The sequence below is a fragment of the Athalia rosae genome, chromosome 6 (genome assembly GCF_917208135.1).
Source record: "Athalia rosae chromosome 6, iyAthRosa1.1, whole genome shotgun sequence".
Classification (NCBI taxonomy): domain Eukaryota; kingdom Metazoa; phylum Arthropoda; class Insecta; order Hymenoptera; family Athaliidae; genus Athalia; species Athalia rosae.
Window position 1 is genome coordinate 15,054,817 of NC_064031.1, and position 22,376 is coordinate 15,077,192.

Below are 22,376 nucleotides of genomic sequence, written 5' to 3' on the forward strand. Positions count from 1 at the left end.
CGTATCACGTGTCCGATGGGCACATACCGCCATCAGGGTCGCGAACGACAAACGTGATGAGAGACCTTTTTCCGAATTCGCGTATGCGGGAAGTGGAATACGGCGACGGATAATTTTTTTTTTCTTTTGTTCTCGGCTTCTTCCGTCGGTTCGTCTATCGATGTAGAAAAAGGATAATGAAAAAAAATAAAGAGTCACCGGAGACGCGAGATGAAAATTTAGATAATGCTTCGCGTACATCTGTTCGACGTACACGCGCGTTCTACGTAAATATAGATACAGCCTAGGTATAAGTAATAGCGTAATAGGACGAGGAGGGGTAGGGGAAAATAAGGGTGATCGGCGGTCGGATCCGGCACACTAAACGAAATTAAACGGAGGGTTGGCCGGCTGTTTCGTCCCTTCGATGTAACGCGGCAGAATCCGCCGAAGCTTTTTCCATCGCTGTCTTTGGGAGCCAATATTTGTCTTGCAAATTACCTAGATGGAGGCGGCTTACACCGCGGATACACTACCACCACCACCCACCCCGTGTCCTTTCGCTGCCCCCGCAAAAAGGGAAACCAATAAGTCACCGAAACAAACGCAGTGAAGTGGAAAGGAAATCCATCGAGAGATGAATCCGAATGCGCTTCACAAATCGATTTCGATCCTCCACTCAATTCAGAATCCCTTTTTGCCGGACGTGTACAAATTCTTTGGGGAATAATTGACCGGAAATTTTGCAGTTTTTTACAATAAAAAAGCTACTGCTTTATTTTGTAGATACCTATGAGGTACACGGTGCGTTTCTTTCACTTTACAACATTTACATACGTACCACAGAATTCCACCTACTCGGCGTCTAAAAAACCAAAGCCAAACTGCTCGCCCTGTTAGGAAAGCCCGAAGATATTTCGTTCGGCTACGAACCGCTCGAGTGTGCCAGAGTTGTTGCCGCACACATGAGAAGATCAGATCTACCTCGGTGTAACTAGTACAGTCGAGCCGAAAAATTCCAAGGGATACCCCGAGATTATGTACGGCCTCTGAAATTTTTTCGCTCCTTTTTTTTTGTCTCTCGTGTAAGATCTTTTTTTTTCTATACTATGCAGGATCTTTTCATCTTACGGGGATCTAACTTTCCGAACCCTATATCAACTGGAGCGTTTTCATCGTTTTTCCTTTCTTTTTTTTACGGTTTCTCTGGTTTTACAGATAGTTGTGAATATGTGTAGTTGAAATTGTGCAGCGAGAATATTATATACGCGGTGCGTTTGCCGGTTCGGTGCCGAACTGAGAACCGCTGGGGTGTGTTCTATTAATGGCGAGCATATGGCCCCCCCCTCCCCCTGTATCCCATCGATAACACGTACGTTGCCTTGCCCCATTTTGCCCCCATATTGGCCCTTAGATATTGCCATATCCACAGGAATATGGGGAGATACCAAAGTCGGGAGAAAACTACACGCTGTTCCAGACCGGCACTCCGAACTACATACAATATTACATATACGTATATAGATTCAGCAAATGTAGAAAATGTATTTCCTCTACGAGTCGTGACGAGTGGCGTTATACGTACAAGGATCTGCCCGCACCGATCAATCTGAATATTATTATTTTTTTTTTTTCTCCTATTCCGTATTCCGTCTTCTTCCGTAGTTTAACACGCCAGGTGAATTTACCCCCGTTATAGTTGCGACGTAGTGTTACGTGTTAAATATTTATAGCCCGTTTAAGAGCTGCTATTACTTTGCCCTTGCCGGATCGGACCGCGAATTTGTAACACGACGAGTTGAATATGAGGAAATATGAATGCGTGTGGGAATAGGGTGTGCGATCGTGTGCCCTGGTGTGTGTGTAATATATCCTCTTTGATAACACTTGGGAATAATTAATTCGCGGAAGTGTGTACTGCGCGATGGCATTTTATATGGCAACAACACAGACGTAACGCGCGTCACATCTATATGTATGTACCACCGAGCTTGCGCGAGATCAAGTAGGATTTGTACAACGCCGCCGAGCTCGGCGCATAAATACATTTTTTTTATTTTTTTTTTTTCACCAGAGTAAAGCGGTCCTGAAATCACGTTCGTCCGTGGCTACTACTTTGTGATTATACTCCGCTCGCGCGCGGGATGAATGTTTTTTTTTTTGCACCGAACGTTGCATCGAAACGATTTTCGAAAAAAGCGAAAGACGAATAAAAAAAATACTCGAGCCGCTCTCGAGCGTCGATGTTATACGTGAGATGCGCGCGTGTGAGTTTGTTGACACCCCCGGGCTCGTGGAGGGGTTGTCGAAAGTTTTTGGCGGGGCGATAGGGAAGCAAAAGTCATAAAGCAGAATGCGGAGAGCGGAAGCCAGTAGCTTCGACGCACCGACAATTGGGGCGAGGGACCCCGAAGGGGTGGGTCATAAGATACGCGTGCGTCGAACTTACTATGAATGCTAATCCGAATTCCAACCACTTTTATCCATTCGAAGGGGAGATCGAGCGTTCGGAATTTTGTTATATCCTTATACGTATACCCCCGCCGTTTCGGAAATAACGTACAGGCGAGGAGAGGAGAAAAGAGATGAGAAAAGTAAACCAATATCCCTTAGGTGTGTATACATGCCGAAACGATATTTATTTCCTTCGCTTTTCGCTTGATTATTTTATTTATATCTCGTGTTCGAATGTAGGTACATTTTACAGATGATCGACCGATCTGAACTCAGCTATCCATGCGTATGATTAACATTTAATTTCACGTATTCTATCCACAAATCCATCTGTCACAAGAACCTTGTTTTTTTTTTTAGTATTCTTTCAATTATTTTATTTACAATGAAAATTATCAAACTACTTAACAAACATTTTAAAAGATTCTGATTTAACTTTTGCAAACCAGACTTCCATTTTTTTTGTTCTCCTCTCTTTTACAAAAAATGCAACTTTGATCCTCGTCTCGTGTAAAAATCAATAAATTGCCAATAATTGAACAAAACCGTGTATAAAACGTACTTACAATTACAGACACGTGTAGAAAGAAGTTTACGCTATAAAAAACTAAGCGTTATTATTATTCGGTTTGTGCGGGTGTCCTTATCCAACGTTCTATGTAGTGTACATACTTAAAATCTCAGGTTGCCATGGAGTTTCCTCTCTGAGAAGGGTCTTTGTTTCTCCTCCCCGGTGGTACAACATGGGTGTAAATATCCATAGGTATACTAGGTATAAACTACCGAGGTCTTTTGAATTTCGGGGGCACAACTCCCAGCTGGCTTTGGAACTCCTAAAGCTTGTTGCAGAAGCTGCGCGAGAGCTGGTTGTGTAGAATGTCGAGCGGAATTATGTACGTGTATATCACACATCCACGCGACGTGGTACGCGTACAGTATAATCTCGGCGATAATAAAGAATGGGAAACGGAGGGAAATAGGATGAAAATAGGGATGTACAGTGAGCGAAGTTTTACTCGGAACAAACTAAAAGCTCTCCTCGCGAAATATACATTAGCGAACTCGTGATATATTTCACGGCAACTTGTTCGTGTGAATTTTTTTTTTTTTTTTTTCATTTCATTCTCTCTTCTGCTTTCCGACGCTTTATTCCCTCCCGTAAGAGACGACGCGAGATTCGGCTTTATTGCGTCAGAAATTGACGTGAAGTATAATTTTCATCGCAGTACACGTAAAAGAGCTTTTACGAGAAGTATACGGAAATTTTTCGTAGGCACGTGGTTGGAAAATTGAGCCATTTCTTCGACACCCCAGCCAATCAATCGATTATTCGCAACCCCGAATATCCTGTACATTCAGACTTGATTCGCTCTCTCTTTCTCGATTTTATTCTACTTATTTTCTCTCTTTAGAATTCGTTAATTGTTATTTTTTCGTCAGTCGGTCCAAGCGCAAAAATATAATTGAGGAGACGATATTTTGCAATAGCCATAAAAAAATATAATTTATATATTTTCTATTTTACACGTATTAATTTAATTTATAACAGACTTTTACTTTGTTTCACTTTTATTCACACCTGTGGAACGGTTCGTTAAATTTTACACCGCATCGTTCGCACATTTTCGTTGTAAATTTAACCGATATTCGAAATGAAAATTACCGTGATTTTTTCCCCCTCGACGTAGCACGTAACGCGTTGTCTGTATTAATCGCAAAAATTGTGGTAAAGAAAGTAAAGTGAATGAAAAAAATTGAAGCAAACGTTATTCCTGCGGACTTGTGTCTTATTACAGGAAATTGCAAAGCGAGTCGTTAAATAACTTTGAGTACTCGCGCTGTAGAGGCTATAAAAGAATAATTTCGAAATTACACGACCCATGGACGGAGATTACATAATTTCAAATCTTCGTACGTAAGATGTATCCGCGATTTTATTATCTATTATTTTTCGGTGTATTCCAATTGAAGTTGGAGAAAAATTTTACGATCCAATTTCTAATCCAACTCCTCAAAGGTTAACGGTCGAGGTCAAAACTCACGGAGTCGGAGAAGTTCTGGGGGAGAGGGATGTAAATTGTTATTAATTACTCCGACGAGCGTAACGCAGCTCCCCGTATACATTATAATTGATGGTACACCTGAGCTGAATTAGTACGGAATTTGAATATAATAATCCTCGCAGAAAATTTAATACCTATATCCCTCTACCAGAAGGTTTGATATAATGAAAAAGTTTACAGGTAATTACGGGTCTCGACATCTTGCGATAAAAAGACGCGTTGATAGCGGGTTGATTTTTTTTTCTTTATTTTTTTTTTGCTTCCACTAACGAAGCCGTTGATTTTTAACGATGTTGAAAAATTTTATTATCCCCGAAAAACTGAAGTTGCTCGCGTCATGGGAAATAGATTTTTTTACCTGAACTGTACATACCTTGTTTTAAAGATACCTACCTCTGACTCGGTATAGAGCGATCAAGAAACTCTTCCTCGAACAAAAAAAAAAGAGGAAAAATTTTCACGAACGACGGTCACAAAATCATTCCAGTCCCGTAACCAAGGGATCAAGTGGGATAGTCTCCACCCCTACAGGCCCTGCTTCTACCATTGAAGATTCCTTCTTCATAGCATAGTTTGAGTTTCCAACGACGATTTTCTTTACACGCGCAGGTGCGGTAAAAGAAAAAGTATATAGATGTAAAAGGGAGAAAAAGAATAGTCAAAGATGGCGGGCAGCAGGTAAGATCCGGTAGATTCTGGGTGTTACATACCTGCTGCCGCCGCGTCGCAGGGGGATAATATTTGTAGCAGGTGAATTCTTGGCGCACTTCTAGTAGGTGTTATACTATTATTATTATAACGTACCTGCGCTCTAGGATTAATACATAGAAGTAGAAGCTAGAAAATGAGACGTGTTGCTTATTTATAACACGGCTGCTGCTGCTGCTGCTGCTGCTCCTTTACACACTTGTAATGTCTACGCGATTATTTTCTTCACGTTGTCTACGTCGTGTATTTTAAACGTAGATAGAGCAGACGATGACGGTCGTGACACGCGATAGGGGAGGACATTGGAACAGAGCTGAAACTGCGATGAAAAACTAGACGACGACATAAAAATGAGGAAAATTCAACGACGGCGCCTAGATAGCATGAACGGTTCGATTGTTGGCCTCTCAAATTCTTCCTCTCTCCGTATATCTATCTTATTTTTTCCCACGTGTCGTTGTTACGTAAATTACACAGGGTAGGGTGATATCGCGTGAACTATGAAACGCGAATATGGTAACCAATACCGCGATTAGAGATAGAGTTATTAGTTAGCCGCGTGTTGTTTTTCTTTCGACGGTCGAAGTATATCTTCCATCGCACGGTGGTACTCCTGGTACCGTTGCGTACATCATGGATCACACACGATCCTTACTCTCGTCGTTTTACGCCCCGAAGAGGCGGCGAGACAGGCGCCGCGGCGTACAGTTCACCACGTTCAACAACTCCGGTCGGAACTTAAACGATTCACCGAACTTTTCGTCAGTTTGCTTTCATCGCTATTTGACACGGCCTACGGTGAACGGTAGTGTAACGACGATCGGAAATTTTTTTCGCGCGCCCGAATCGATTCGCCTTATCTTTTTTTTTCATCCGTTTTTTTCAGTTCTTAATAACGCGTTTATATTCATGTATTTAAATATAGTTTCCAATCGTGGAAATAAAATGGTTTGACGCGCAGAGAATGATAAAAGTGAACGTATGAAGTGTCGACCAGGTGGAGTTTATGGATGACTGAAGGAGAACCTGAAATTTCGAAAACTTGATTTACAAAAATTTTTCTATATCTACACCTTTTTTTCTTATTTACGGGGTCGAATCAAATGCGCGTTTAAATATTATTTATAGATAATGTAGGGAAAACGACGCTGTATACCTACGTCGTCGTCGGTGTCTGGAACGATGACTTGGACTTTTATCGCGTTCATTTTTCCCCTGAGCCGACTCGGGTTCTATCCCCCGTGTGATATCTCCCAGGGCATATACCGCGTGCCAGTATTTATCTGAAGCCGGTGTTGGTACGATAACAACGAAACGGCAGTCATCTAGACAACCAGCTCCGGTACGTGTTAGCGTTTGCAACGGTTTTTGGTTTCAGGTTTCGTCGTACTAACCGCGGCTCGATTCGAACACGTTACGGTAGTACGACTGACCGAGAGTCGACGACTCCACTCTTATTTCCATCATCCGCACCACTCGGTTTCTTGAACGATAAAAACTTCCGTTAAACTAGATATATATATACATATAAATATAAATGTGCAGGATGGTCAGATAGGCAGCCTGCAAATAACTAGCTACGTTGCCTCGATTTTATTGTACGATTAATGATCTAAACGCGGTCACTCAATGCCACACGTACTGTGTACGTACAATAGTGCCATTTTTTATCGCACGTAATTTTATTATTCTTTGCGGTTTTAATTGTTTTTCTGTAATTACTGTAGCTGCGTTGGAAAATTGTGAAAACAAAAATGAGAGAGAAAAATTGAAGAACGTAGTTTACCAGCCGATAACGTTGTAACGAGACCGATTATTTGGTTTTCTTATTAAAAAAAAAAAAGAAGAAATAACAAAGTTGTGACAAACCAGTGCACGAATGTATACTCAGAAAAAAGTACATCGAGAAGGGGTGAAAATTGAACATATATTTTGAACCGTACAAGTGAATATTCTAAAGATGGAGGTGAACTGTAAAGGAAACGAAGATTTTGGGAATAAAGTAGCGAGGAACTTTGGCAAAATAAACGAACGGAGAACGTCGAGTTGAAATTAAGCGGATCTCAGCGGAAATGCGAAAACACACCTGTCAGCCGCCAGCTACACCGGCTCCGAATCCTGCGGGATCGGGAAGAGGACCGGTGAGAAGGTGGAATAGCTTTCACGGAGGAGGACCAGCCACCCACGGGGGCCCGGAACCCTTCAGGGCAGTCCCGAAAGCAATTCAAGCGCTGAGAAGCGAAAGTGTCGACAGAACGTACAGGGCGCAACCTCCGCCTCCGCCCTCGTTTCCGAGGAGAAGATTTTCCGTCTGGTGAGTCAGAAGGGGAAGGAGAAAATAAAAATAAAAAAAATCATAATTCTCAAAAGTTTGATGAGATGATTTAAAATCACACGTAGTGAAGAATAGGTATGAATATTATTAAGAGGTTTACACGCTACACGTGCTCGTGGAAAATGGAAAAACAAAGTAAGCGGCGCTACGTCGCTGGTAGAAAATTATAATGAAAAATACGTGGTTATATAAATTTGCATATCGCGCTATTGGGTGTACGCGAAAAGCGAGTGGTGAAAACCCACTATAAAGATGATGCGATAATAATGGAAATATAACGATAACGTATTTCCCTCCGATGATAAGATCCGCGTATTTTCGGCTTGTAACACCTGAAGAAAAAATATTTTACATAATAGGGTGCCTGCTGATGTAAATCGAGGGAAAATAACACCCCCCTCTCGCGCTTACACAAATTTTCCTACACTTCTCATACCCGTGTAAAATGTGTTGCGAATTTTCACGTTACCCTCGGCAAACTGAATTCAAATAATGCGACAGTATCGCACTGATTCTTGTGCCTTTTTTTCTACCCTTTCTTCAAACCCTCGTCAATTATCTATATGCAATTAATTAAGAACCGTAGAACGAGGATCGTGGCTTTCAAACTATCATTATTAGCTAATTCTCTTCCGCGTTCGCGTGTACGACGCAATACAGGAAAAGTATATGTGTACCTTGGTTATTTTTATTTATTTATTTATTACACGTACATATATATATATATATATATATATATATATTTATATTTTCTCGAATCATTGTGGAATATTGTTGATCGTTACACCTAAGAAACGGAATTTCTGTTGCGTTTCATAATTACGCTACTGTGCGTGCAATTTATTAATTAATAATAATGACGTTATCTCAGCTTGACTGCGTCCGCGCGCTTTAGTTTTATACACCCGCGTACAGATGATAATTAGATCAACGATTAATTATGTATACCCCGTTTACTTTTCTTCCTTTTCACATCTTTGACGTTATATAAATTTTCCCTTCGTACTTCCAACTGAATCAATCGACTCTTCGTCGAATTTCTTCCGAACAACGAAGGCGTCAATAATGCTTCGCAGGATTTTACCGAATATATCTGTACGTTTTTTTTTTTCTCCCTTCCCTCCTTTCATATCAAGTATACGCAGCTCCTCTGGCTAACTTTCGCTTGAATTTCATTTTCCTCCCTCATTTATTTCCCTACCTAAAGCTTTTACGCAATTTTTTTTTCCCCTTTTTTTTTTTTAATTCTCCCTCACCAACCATCAACTTTACTGCGAAGAAATGATCTTTTCCAAACAAAAGTCCTCCTTCTTTTCATACCTAATTACGTTACGTTTAATGTGATACCTGTGCTAGATTTCACGTGTAGGTAATTGCGAGACGAACCTGCACAGGTTTCGTCGCGAAGATGTCGCAGGTGGGAAACGGAAGTCGATCGGGATAAATAGTAAAAACGCTTTGCCAGGCAACGGTTATAACAGCGACGAGAATGACGTTGCCCGTTCGGAAACGACTCGCGCAAGGACGACACCGCGCCGGAGTCGACGGTTGAGGCGGCGGTGGATTTCTCCGCATTTTTAGAAATTCAATTTCTCTCCCGTGGAAAGTCAATAGTTTCTGGTACATGTGTAAACTCTTACTGAATAATCTAATTCCAACGCCGACCTTCGGGCGAGAAAAAAATTCTCTTCAAATATTAAAGTTCCCTTCCAACTCGCTTTCGGTCACAACGGCTCTGTATCTTCTTGCCAAGATTACAGCGAATTTTTTTGGCGAAAAGTTTCGGGCTTATTTCCGTTTCAGAAATTGATGAAAAAAAAAAATCGGTAGATACACCGCAGACGTGACTTTCACATTGATTTACATCCGCGATTCATACACGAGGCCGAGAATGGGATATTTGGTGCTCGACGTCGAGTTCGATTTTTGATTCTCTTTCGAATATTTTGTACGTCCTTTTTTTCATGGCGCGCGAACGGTGGTAAAATACAGTTGAAGTTTTGAGCACGCGATACGTAGATTACGTAACGTGAAAATCCTCGTTGTTCGTCCAAACGCCGCTTTCTAGGCAGCCTGCAATCGCGCCTGAACGCTCCGTTGCATCCGGCAAGGCGCTGCTCTAATCGAATCAAAATGTATGCATTTTATCGCGACTGCAGCGCGTTTCCTTTTTCACATTGTTTTTTTTTTTCCCCCCCTTTGAAACGAGGTTCAATACGCGTTCGTTATAAACTACCTGCCGTCGACTCCGTCCGATATTTTTCATTACCTTCCTCAGTTGCTTAGCGAGAATCACCGAGACGAATAGAAAGAAATTCATCAAAATTCACTACATCGATTCCAAAGTTCGGAATAACGGTCGACGAAAGAAACGGTAACGCGTACGGTCGCGTTATCAAACGACAGAGGAGTCGTGTAACGGGTAATTTGTATATGCGAGTAAAAAATCAAGCGATTCTCGTCTTTTATTGTCTCTTCCTTCCATTCGTTTCTCTATCTATTTTTCTCTGACAATAACTCGGCAGACGCGAAATCCTTCCCGTGTTCAGAAATTTTCCGGTATAACGCCGAACGAATTTTCCTCCTGAGCTTTTTTCGAGTGTGGGGGGAGGGGGTTTACCCGCGTACGATTGTTACGACCTCCAATTTTGAAAGCACGCGTTTTTTCTCCATACGGTATACATGTTCGCGGGCCGATGTGCGCGGATTACGTACTCAAGGGGATTTCCCGAGCTTTCCGGAAAATTAATCTTTTGAAAAATCGGATCTTTCTCTCCGCTCGTGCGTAGCAATCCACTCAGACTCGTACCGCGCAATGATCTACGGCAGATCCGCACCCCCGAAATGTCGTAACGATATATAATATACAATTTTTATTATCGCGTCACGAGAAATATGAGTACCAGATTTTACAGCTCCCCGGCTGTATCTTCCCCGAAACATCTGACCGCTCTTACCATCGACACGGAGAGATCGAATTTTTTTTTCTTTCTCCTTTTTTTTTTCTTCATCCTTTACACCCCCGCGCTCTCGGCATTGAGGCTTGAGGCGCCAAGAGATGTGGGAACGCGGGGAAAGGCTAGGGAGATAAATCACCTCCGGTTATTACAACGACATATCATAGAGGAACGGCATCGAATTCCTCTTTCCGCAGTGCGGAGAAGGGCCGCGAACCTCGTCGGTCTCGATAATTTATATACTGCACGTGTTTTTTTTCAGAACTTACACGGCGATCGCTGCTGCCAAATCGTAGCCGAGGGCATAAAATAAACGATTAAGTCAATTTTCTCGCACCTAGCAAAACCCCCGGCTATAGACACGTGAAATTTATATAGATTCGAACAAACCTGTGCAGCCCATTTATTTATTTTCGTTGATTTTTTATTTTTATGTTTCAGCTTTGGGAAGCGAACGGGAGGAAGTGCCAGGAGGCCGAACGAATGCTTCGTACTGGAGCCCTCCGAGATGATAGTCGTAAGTGTGAAATTAACGTAATTGAATTGAGAAAGGCGCGAACCTCATCACCTCGTTTATTTTTTCTTTTTTCTTTTCTATTCCGCTTGATGAGGAACGGGCGGCATTGCGTAGATATTTCAATTTCTCTCGCAACATTCAACAGATTTTGTTGGCGAACAATTCAAAACTGAGACGAGGTGCCGCGCACGGTTTAGCCTGGGCGTAAAAGCTCCTCTAGACAGCTTTTCTCAGGTTCCAAAATACAATGTCGTATATAGAAGTGTACGATAAATACAATACGTATGAACCAGACGAGCCGAACGACGCGACGTCGTGTCGTATCCAACCTGCAGCTTTCCGACAGTTAATCGATACCTCTAACAAATATCATATTAGTCGAACGCCACCGCGTATACGTATACCAACGCTAATGGGACGTCATGAAAACTTATACTCACGTAAATCAAAAGCTTCATACATCAATGTATATTAGGGTGGGTTGAAAAAAAATTTTTCAAATGTGGAAAAATTTTTTTACTTGATATTTTGAGGTAGCCCACTCGTTTTTTGAATAAATAATTAATCAAGTGGGGTACTTCCAGCAGAGAGATTTTTTTTTTTTGATCAATAATCATAGAAATTATCTAAAAATTGTCGATTGTGATGGTTCTTTACTCGTTCACTGTTCAAAATTTTGTTCCTATTATTTTTGTAATTCAAGTATGAAATCAAAAAATGACATGCTCTTCTTTTGACTTAAAGTTGAAGTTCAGTTGGGAGCCCGAGCTTTGCTGGAGTCAGGTAGCCAGCAGCATAGCGCTTTGTTGTGAGAAGTCACCTTGGGGGCTGAGCAGAGGTGACGCCCCACAACAAACCGCGCGCCCGTGGCTACCCTAACTCCAGATAAGCTCGGGTTTGCTGGTGAATTGAGAAATTCGAATATTTCGACCCATGCAGGGATTGCGACGAATCAAAGTGGGTCTACGATTAGAACCAAGCGATATGTCTTAATTTTTCTGCTCCCAACAGCGAATAATTGATGATCACTCCATCGATTTTTGAGCCAAAAATAAATCATTATTTTAATTGGGGTTTATATGCTTTTCTGACAGATTTTGACCTCAGGAATCCGAATCTGGAAGAAAAATTGATCTATCTCTAAAATTTGCCGAGTTATCGCCAATTTTCAGCTTTTTGGGGTCAAAAATAAAAAATTGATTTTATAGTCTATATTATTGTAATTTGAGCTCAGGAATCTGAATCTGAAAGAAAAATTGGTCTATCTTCAAAAATTACCGAGTTATCCTCATTTTTTCGCATTTTTTGGTACATATTTGAGGATATCTCGAAGGGAAAAAATCGCAGCTCAATTTGGACAACGGATTCGTGTTCCTGAGGTCAAAATACATAAGAAAAGTGCCATACGATCAATTTTAAAAAATAAAAATTTTTGGCCAAAATTTGAAAAAATCGTAAGGGGTACCCCTTGGAAAAATCTCAAATTTTGGCCAAAAATTTTTATTTTTTAAAATTGATCGTATGGCACTTTTCTTATGTATTTTGACCTCAGGAACACGAATCCGTTGTCCAAATTGAGCTACGATTTTTTCCCTTCGAGATATCCTCAAATTTATGCAAAAAAATGCGAAAAAATGAGGATAACTCGGTGATTTTTGAAGATAGACTAATTTTTCCTACAGATTCGTATTCCTGAGCTCAAATTACAATAATAAAGACTATAAAATCAATTTTTTATTTTTGACCCCAGAAAGCTGAAAATTGGCGATAACTCGGCAAATTTTAGAGATTGATCAATTTTTCTTCCAGATTCGGATTCCTGAGGTCAAAATACGTCAGAAAAGCATATTAAACCTAATTAAAAAAATGATTTTATTTTTGCCTAAAAATCGAATCTTTTTTCTGGTCTTCAAGAGTAATTTCACATATAATCAGCTCAGGAATCCAAATCTGAAAGCCAAAATCAACTACTCATGCAATCGGTCGAGTAATCATCAGTTGGACGAAATTTTTCACTTTATATTTTAAGGCAGCCCACTCGTTTTTTGAATAAATAATTAATCAAGTGGGGTACTTCCAGCAATAAAATTTTTTTCTCAACCCACCCTCATGTATGTGTGGATACCTGGTTGAAGAACGTCGAGAATGATTTTCTATCGCTCGTTTTACGGTTAGTTCGCTCATGATTACACCTCGAATTATTTTATATTTCTACGTGAAAGCGCACAGCGGGAGGAGGAGAGAATGGGAGCTTTTTATCTCGCTGAACGTATACACACCCGCGGTAGTGACGATGAAAATTAAGCTTTTGTTCGACCGCCGTGTGCGCCTGCAGGTAGAGGGGTACGGGCGCGCTACACGTACACGAAATTTCGCCACGGAAACCACCATTGCAGGTATAACAAAAGTTTTCTCGCGAACAGTTTGCATTAGCATGTATATTACTTCAGACACGGGAATTAATCCGGCGCTACCGAACGTCCTCGGATTTCGCGTCCTTGCTGGCTATTCGAGGGAATACGATAACGTGTAGTCGAGAACGTCGGCGTCGTATTATGGAACCCCCAAGCTGTCTCTCCACTCCGCGCAGAGGCAGCAATATCCTTACGTTACCAGCTACTCTGCGTCCTTTGTCCGAATACTGATCCGATTAAACTGAAATTCAGTGAAATCCTCGCACGTTGCATCTCATTATCGTCGTTCTCCTTGACGACGTAAGCTCGATCCATACTTCTTCAGGCGTAGTGTATTCCATGCTATTCGAGCTTTGCGGGGTCGTTAGTGTGGAAAATTCGGAATTATCGCGACGTTCGTTCGACGATGAGAAATAAATGAATTTGCGGAAAAAAGTTGTCGTCTAATTCCGATGGATAGATGACGAGCAAAATATATATATCGCTTTTCAGCTCCTAAAGCGTACATGTAGGTTGCAAGTACGTACATATCGATTTCCGAAATTCAAGGTTCGCTTGCCGCACTTATAATATATCAGCGATTGATTCGCGTCGCCGTTACGATATACACACACGTAAATTTATAGTGTGTCATATGTACACGGGTGTACGTACGTACGTACGTACCCGTGAACACGGTACTTGATCCACGTACCTTTCACTTCGTCGTATCGATATTCGTGTACAACGATCCCGCAACCCTTTTCGACGGAATTTTTCCGCCGACCGTTTGACAAAATAATTCCAAACGTCGTGTTCGAGTCGGATGACATTTGGCGGTAAAATCTGCGAATAATTTTCTTCGCAAATTTCTCTTCGCGTATCGGATTTCAACGTCTCCGATGCAGAGATCTTCTTTAGTAAGCAGGGATATAGCAGTTACAAGATATCGATATTGGCCTTGGCACAGATGTGTGCATGTGTAGCGTTTTGTTTAGGGACCGGTAATATTATATACCTACTTTTTTGCAACTTTATCCGAGAGATAGGGTCGCACAAATACGTATGTAGTTTGGATTAATTCGCGAATACAAGTATCGAAAAGCCTGACTATCGCGGATTTTTACTATCGATGGAACAATTAATCTTTCCTTTTTTTTTTGTTATCGAAACGAATTTTCCGTACAAGTCTCCCTATCGTTTTGAGGTGTCCGCAGGACACGAGTCGGAAATATTACAAACTCTCCTCCGCTGGGCATTAGACTCTAAGTTAGACCAGTCCCTGCGAGCTAACGCTAGAAGTAGGGGGAGGGCAAGGAGAAACCCGCACATTTCCAATGAACGAGAAAGAGAAAGAGAAAAAGAGAGAGGCTAGAAAAGATGGAGAAAGAAATAGAGAGGAATGAAACCAGAGGTGGGCTCACCTTACCTCACCCGAGCTACCTGCTCTGCTCTAGTCTTCACATGCCATTACTCTGGGATAAATTCCCTACAAGATAGACGCGCGCCTTGCGGTCTAAAGAAATATTACTACTCCCTGCGTTATTGTACATTCATTTGCAGTCGGGAGTCGCAATTAGCTTCTCGTAATTAACGCGTCCAATCGCAAGTGTCTTGAAAAGTTCTTCTTCCCTTCCCTCGATTGTCTTTCATTTTCACCCGAACTATTGTGCGACTGTTACGCACGCGAAACAAATCAATCGTGAGGATTAAAATGAGGGTATCGACGGATCGGTGAGTAAAACTGCACATTGGATAAAAAGATTTACGTTGAACGAAAACTGGAATATTTTTGTATACTTGTGTATCGGTTAGAAATAGTCGAAATTCCGAACTTTTGACACCCCTAATATTCGGTGAACATTTTTTGTCTGCGCTCTGTGCAGGTTTATTTTAAGAAATGCCGGGGTCCATTCCAGAGTCGGTCGTAGTCTCACATGTGCGCTCCAAGGGTTTCGGGATTTTAGAGATTTTCCCAAGTTGTATTTCTTTTTTTCTTCTTATTTTTTTTTTTTTTTTTTTTCTCTCTTTTGGTTTCTTCCACTCCACTCTCGTTATTATATAGATACCAAGGATATAAAGCAGGGCTACCGTGTCTAACTTCGCATTTCCTTTACGAGAACCTGCTGCAGCACTTACGACCGCAGACCACGCTCGAAATCTCACGATCGATTTTTACCTTCGCTAAATATGCACGCTCCCGATCCCCATCTAATCTCTTTGATAAAATACCGTATAACCGAATCGATCGTGTCCCTCCCTTCGATATCCGTTACATTATCAATGAGATAATATAATTCTTCGAAGCCGAAGACTCGTAGCAACAACATCCGATCAAACGTGTTACTTTTTTCTCTTATTTTCATTCACCGATCCCCGCTACGTTGAACGATCGTTACGCGGGGATTTCTGTACATTATACAGCCCGTTATTTAGACGCGTGCGAAGACTTCCGGTGACGTAGCGTTTAGTACGCCGGAAACGTGCGTCATCTCCTTACTCGATCTCTGTCTCCTGCTGCAGTTTACGCACGTATACGTATACGTGTACGCGTGTTCATGTGATGCATTTTGCAGAAAACTTTCGTTTCTCGGCATTAGTACACGGTCATTTGATAAATATACCATTCTACTTCTTTTACGGCTACAGATCACTGAATTCTACTTCTAACGCCGGCGCTGCGTGAAAGCGAACTTATCTTTTTCTCTCTCAGATTCTTCTTTTCAATTTATATTGATCCTAATCGGTGACCGACGAACGTTACTTCGGCTAGAATAATCACGAGCTCGCAATCACGTTATCGTTCAATCAAAAAGTAATTAATCTCCAATTATTGATTCCGTCTGCATCTGGGATAAATTTATTACCCATTTCGACCGTTTTTATCAGCGTACCGTTGGATCGGCCGAGGATCTAAATTTTTTCATTTTTCCTTCACACTTCGTAAAATATCTTCATCAAACTGCTGAATTTTTTTTTTTTGGGAACAAACATAATTTTTTCGAGTTACACGCGACGATTGCGCGATGAGATCCTTGAACGGTATCCGTGACAATGACGGGTTGATACAGTGACGCACGTTGTTGCGTGGATATTCTTCGGTTCTTTCTTTAATTTTCTTTTAATTTCCCTTCTGCCCCCTTTGTTTCTTTTTTACGCGTCGTCGGACGGTCGTTTAATTATACTAACCATATATGTGCGTATACGTTTTTTCGTGTTCGTGCGGTGCATGCGGTGCATGAGGCCAAATGTCGTTGACGTCTCGCGGCGGATCCAGAACCGCGAGGCTGGAGCCGCGGGATGATCCAAAAATAAAATTGAGACGTGTCCGCGTGAGTCTTTTTCCCCCCTACAACCCCCCCCCCCCCCCCTCTCCCTTCCTGGATGTTCCACCGTTCCCTTAACGATGGGCGAGAGGGATCAACTCGAAGTTTTATCCTCGCCTACGTCTCTCATCCCTTTGGCCTCTCACCGTAGACCGTGCGAGGCGAACTAAAATCGCACGCACGTTAAACCACGTTCTCTCGCAGGACGTCGCCCGCCACGTATTTCGTACCTATTCGTTATTCGACTCGTCACGGTGCAACGCATACAACTATAACGTACAATTTTATCTACCGACGGATGGAGATGGACCTCGAATAGTTGTACATATCAATGGAGCGGATATTACGTAGGCGGGTAGAAAGTTGGAATTCCTTTTGTCCTTCTCTCCGAATTGCTTTGTTCCTCAAAAAAATATTCATATTTTTCCAACGTCTGGGACAATTTTTGAGGGAAAAAAGGAAAATTATGATCCCTCGAATGCGAAACGATTTTCATTCAACTTATCCTATCGAATCGAACGCGCGTACACCGTATACCTGCGGGATGCACGTAGAAATTTGTGAGGTAGAGAGAAAAAAAAAAAAAAACAAATAGGGAAGAGGAGGACTGTACCAAGTTTTCTCAACTGTATGTACCGTACACGCTGGCATCGTTTTCCTACGGAGTCTCGCTGCGGGTCGGTTGAATTGTGAGGAGTCGCAAGAAGAGACCGGGAGGAGTACAGAATAAGAAAAAGAAGGAGAACAAGAAGAAGATAAGGAAGAAAGCAGGACGTGTTTAATATGTACGTGTAAAAAGAAGAGGGCACATAATACGTCACGTGCCCCTCCGTCTCTTTTCGTCTCGATCCCTCGCACAGCCTCTTTCTCTCTTTGCCTCTTTTTCGTTCTCTCCTTCTCTTTCCCTCTTCCGAATTCTGTCTCCTCTCGTGTCCCGGTTGCTGGAGCGAGTACAGTGCCTTGTGCTGCAGTATCCGTAGAATGCGTCGGCGGTCCGGACGCGCGAAGAACCCGAACCGGACGATCGTACCGAAACGCGATACACGACGTTTAATAATTCCCTATCTATAACCACACGGTGTATACGCCACCGACACAACGTCCCTCTAATCGGGTGAAAGCCGGACGCAAAGATTTGTAATACATTCATAATTGTAATATAATCGACGCGACGTTCACGGTTACACGTAATACATACGTATATATCTACAGATATCAGTATGGAAAAGAGAATAATCGGAGGATAATAAGATGAAACTAATTAATATCGATTCCACTGTAAATTCGACGTGTGAAATTTATTCACCACGTGCAAAGGTTGTTTTATTTATTTATTTAGTTTTGTTTTTTTCACTCAATTACGTTGAGCCGATAGCATTGTATCGATAAAATTGATTTAATTACGCTGTACTTCTCCATATTATTTTATGAATCGAACGAAGTACACGCGATTCATTGATGAACGCTTATGGATTCGTACGTGTGTGTATGTCGAGTGTAGTAATAACGCGTAATCGGTGTTACCATATCGACTATACGAAATACCGCAAGTTAATATTAATAACACATATTTCTACGTATACGTATGGACTAATATCAGTACCTACACGAATTCCAGCAACTCTAACCTTATCTTATCGGTTTTTATTTGTATTTAGTTCTCTTTTAAATTCTTGTTTTTTTTTTTTGTTTTTTTTTTTTCCCAACTCGGTTTCTTCCTGCTGTAGTGTGATATCAACGAGCGGCCGGCAGCAGCGACATCGAGAACTCCGCAAAGCGGTAGTATCCGACGATCCGTTAAACAGTTCGGAGTTCGTATTTGAATTCATTGATATTCATTCGATTCGATTTAACGGAGGTTGATACGAACGCGATTCGCGGTCGCGTGCTTTAACGGATCCCGCGATATCCTATTCGTTCGTATTATATAATTTGTTGAAGTGCTGGAACGAACGTAGTCCGTTAAGTTTTGTGGTGCATTTTCATCGTCATCGTAGCGATATCGTCGTAGAGTGGAAGTTCAATAGAACAATTAATCTGTTATTGTGGTACGTGAATTACTGTGTAAATCATAAGTAGACGATGACGACCGCGACGACTACGGAAAATGATTAATAACGTCGGTGGTTTGATAAAATCGGTGACTATAAAAGTGTTGAGATTGAAACCGGCGGAACTTAGGCGCCCTGTGGTCGGATTATTCATCTTTCGATCTTGAAACAGTTCTGAAAATACCGTTCCTTTTTTTCTTTTTTTTTTTTCCTCCTTGTACGAGAGCGTAAAATGTATACCTCCGTAGTGCAATAAATACGAGGATTTGAAAAGCTCGGAAAATTCGGAGAGGGACGATAAAGGGAACAGGAAGAAAAAAAAAAAAGTTATCATGCGTAACGCAGCGCTGAAAATACTACGGGGATATCTTCGCGTTCCTGAATTTTTTATACGTGCGTGTCTGTGAATTTGCATAATCGAGTTTGTGTATAAAAGAAACAGGAGGGAGACCTGTTTATTCTTTTTCGTATTATACAGCGAGACCACACATATCTTCCTGATCTACAAGCGAAAATATGCTGAAGCACGCTTTCAGAAAACCTCGGCCTCGAGCCGCGGTCATTATGAGGGCGAAAAAGGGACGTCATTCTCTTTCAAGAAGCTGGCCTGGGACGCCGGGCGTCCTTTCGGTAATCTCCGTCGATTCTGAGGTAAAATTTTCAGCCCAAAAAAAAATCACGAACTTCTGTATTGCGCGTGGGTATGTGGAACCGCGTTTTCCACTCGAATGTAATTGGCGAATTCGCTCCGATTTTTCTGCAGCGAAACAAATTTTTTTCTTTGAAAAAAAGAGCTCCAGCAGCTCGCGAAAGTTCCTCTTCAATTCGAATACGCGTGAATTTTTGACGCGAATCTGGTTTTTCCCAATTATTCCGGAAGTAAATTCATCTATTTATATTCTACCTGGAGTCAGTCGAATATTACACAGGTGAATACACACGCGTGTATGTATTTGTACTATAAGCAAAATGATATTGCGAATGTATGCGATTGCGGGGGTCGGAGGTGTAATAAATTTTCACCTTGTTTTGCAGTCGCATGCTTTGCAGTTTCGAGTGACAAAGCATCTCGCAATTATATTATTGTATAGGAGTATATAAAAATTCTCCGACGTACGGGGATACATATACATGTATATACTCGTACAGAAGTATGTTCGTGGTAGGCAGAGAGTCGAGGTGTGGAGATTTCATTATATTACGCCCACCGCGGTATGCGAATGCGACCCGCTCCGATTCCCTTTATGAAATTATTTGTTCATTTATTAGTAAATAAAATTTCTACGTATACGCGCGTTGGCCTCCGCACAACGCGTACGGTTTGACTCCGACAACGAATACGATACGATGAGTCTGCCAGCATGAGCTGGTCGCTTTTATCGCAAATAGGAGATAAACCCCGATCGTGTCTCAATTTCAATTGATAAAATTAAACAAACAATATGTAATTGCAGACGGAGTTTTTCATTTCATTTGAAAATTGATATTATGATCTCTGCACCGGGGGATATTCTCTATCTCTGCGCGTGTTCGTTCATTCACGAATAATCGTAGGCGAGTGAAGCTAAATTTTCACGCCGAATGAACGAACGAATGATTGACGGAATGGATGTACCGCGATGACATTTAATTTCGTATTATTTACACATGACAATTTCAAACCCAACTAACAGTCGGGAGATTCGAATGCACAGATTCGTTGTATAGTTAGCAAATGTATCTACCGGAAGTCCGGCCCACGAGTTCCGGTTCCGGTTCAACATCACTACGCAATGTTGGTGCTGCTGCACATGCTAGCTGCTCTCGTTGTATTTTTTTTTTTCTCTTCTTATTTTTCCTCATACTTTTATGCATATGAACGTATCACAATGTATAACAACGAGTGTCTCTGTTTCATCCCCGCATATGCCGCACCGCGATTACATTGTGTGCGTAGATACCTATGGGGATGAAAAAATCGGGAAACGCTGAAGATTTTTTTCAATTTTTGAAAAAACCCTGCACGCGCCAGTGTTATAACGTATCGTATACGCTAAAGTTAAGAAATGAGTAATATTATTGAAAATACTCTCCGGTTCCCACGATAATTATATTAATCGTTATTTGATTGATCTATCAATCGAGTGAAATTATTGCAAAATATTGTCATGCTTAACCGCAGTACATATAAATGTGTATACCTATAATCATTACGTTTATATCCTTTGCGGCCAAAGTAACTGTTGTATTCTACAGATCTAATCCTTCGGTTATCTATACCTATAGAAACTACATAACTCACACTCGTTTAGAGAGCGAAAGTATCTATGAAACTTTATAAGCTCATTCTGTTTCCGACGTATACCTATGTATCCGACACAATCGTTCTCTCTCTCTCTCTCTCTCGCTCTTTCTCTAGCTAAGTTCGTACTTTGATAATATACATGTGGGACCGAGGAACCACGAGGCTGACGAGTCAGTCTCGGGCGATTTCGTGTGACGACGCGGGGATAAGGGGGGTAATTTTCGGCAATGATTTCAGTATCACCTGAGACGGCACCTAGCCATATATGTAGCATACCGATTGTACCAATTAAATACAGCCTATTGCATATTACACCGATGTTTCACCCCTGCGCGGTCCACTCATCCCACAAATTTGGGGGCTCAACCGGGATCTGCAGTGACTCGCGAGGTGAAAAGCTGGGTTGGTGAAATCGGAATAAGACGTGAGGTGAAGCGGTGGGTGCGATCGAGACGTGAATTGGGTGAAAAGATTGCTTTGAGAAGACAGTTGGACGGTTAGACTATTCATATGTTAGACGATGAGATGTGCAGTTAGGCAATGAGATGTGCATTTAGACGATGAGACGAATAAGTGATTGAAGGTGAATGAAAAACGCCGGAAATCTATGGACGAAAAACGGAGTGAGTGAGACGATAAAATTTGAAATATTAGACGTTAAGACGATTCGGTCTGTGTGTGTGTTACGGTGAACCTACGGGCAAGCGGCCATCATAACCCGCGGTGTTGATAGAGAACGGGAACAATACAGTGAGTGAGGCAGTATCCAAAACAACGAGGACAGTTGGTATACAAACAAGGCGAACCGAAGTGTATCTACCTGTCAAGAAATGCCGCTGCCGCGATCGGATGAGGAGTCAGAGCGGGATAGGCGCGCGAATCAAAGGGCGGTGGAACAGCTCAGCCGTGACCTGGAAGCTGCACATGTAGAAATTGAGACCTTACGACAGCTGCAGCAGCGTTCTTCCCCAAACAGGCTAACCGAGACTCTGAGGGCAGAGCTGGAGGAAGCACGCGCGGAAATTGCCGAGCTGAAACGTCAGCGAGACATTACCAGCGAGCCCGCACCAGATGAACAGCTGAGACGTGAGGTTGAGGAGGTCCGAAGACAATTGGCAACATTTGGAGTCGGGCGAGCTACCGCCGCGAACGACATGGCCAGCGAGGGGCCAGGAGGCCGCGGAACGGGACGACGAGAACCGGGAGCGATACAATTTAGAGACGTGGAGGGAACGATTCCTAAGTTCTCTGGGGATGACAGAGCGTTTCCAGTGGAGAAGTGGATAGGGCTGCTGGAAGAGAACAGTCG

At 42.0% G+C, this 22,376-nt stretch overlaps 1 protein-coding gene across 12 annotated transcripts in view; it reads left to right on the forward strand.

Moving 5' to 3' along the window:
* Positions 1–22,376, forward strand: part of LOC105693551 (rap guanine nucleotide exchange factor 6-like) — an 88,475-nt gene that overhangs the window by 44,379 nt on the left and 21,720 nt on the right. For 10 of the 12 annotated variants that reach the window (XM_048657139.1, XM_048657142.1, XM_012413560.3 and 7 more), the window contains one exon: positions 10,938–11,013. In XM_048657139.1, coding sequence (XP_048513096.1) covers positions 10,938–11,013 — 76 coding nt within the window. Of the gene's footprint in view, positions 1–6,931; positions 7,519–10,937; positions 11,014–18,509; positions 19,435–22,376 lie in introns of those variants that run through there. The other 2 variants (XM_012413562.3, XM_048657141.1) reach the window with 2 other exon arrangements.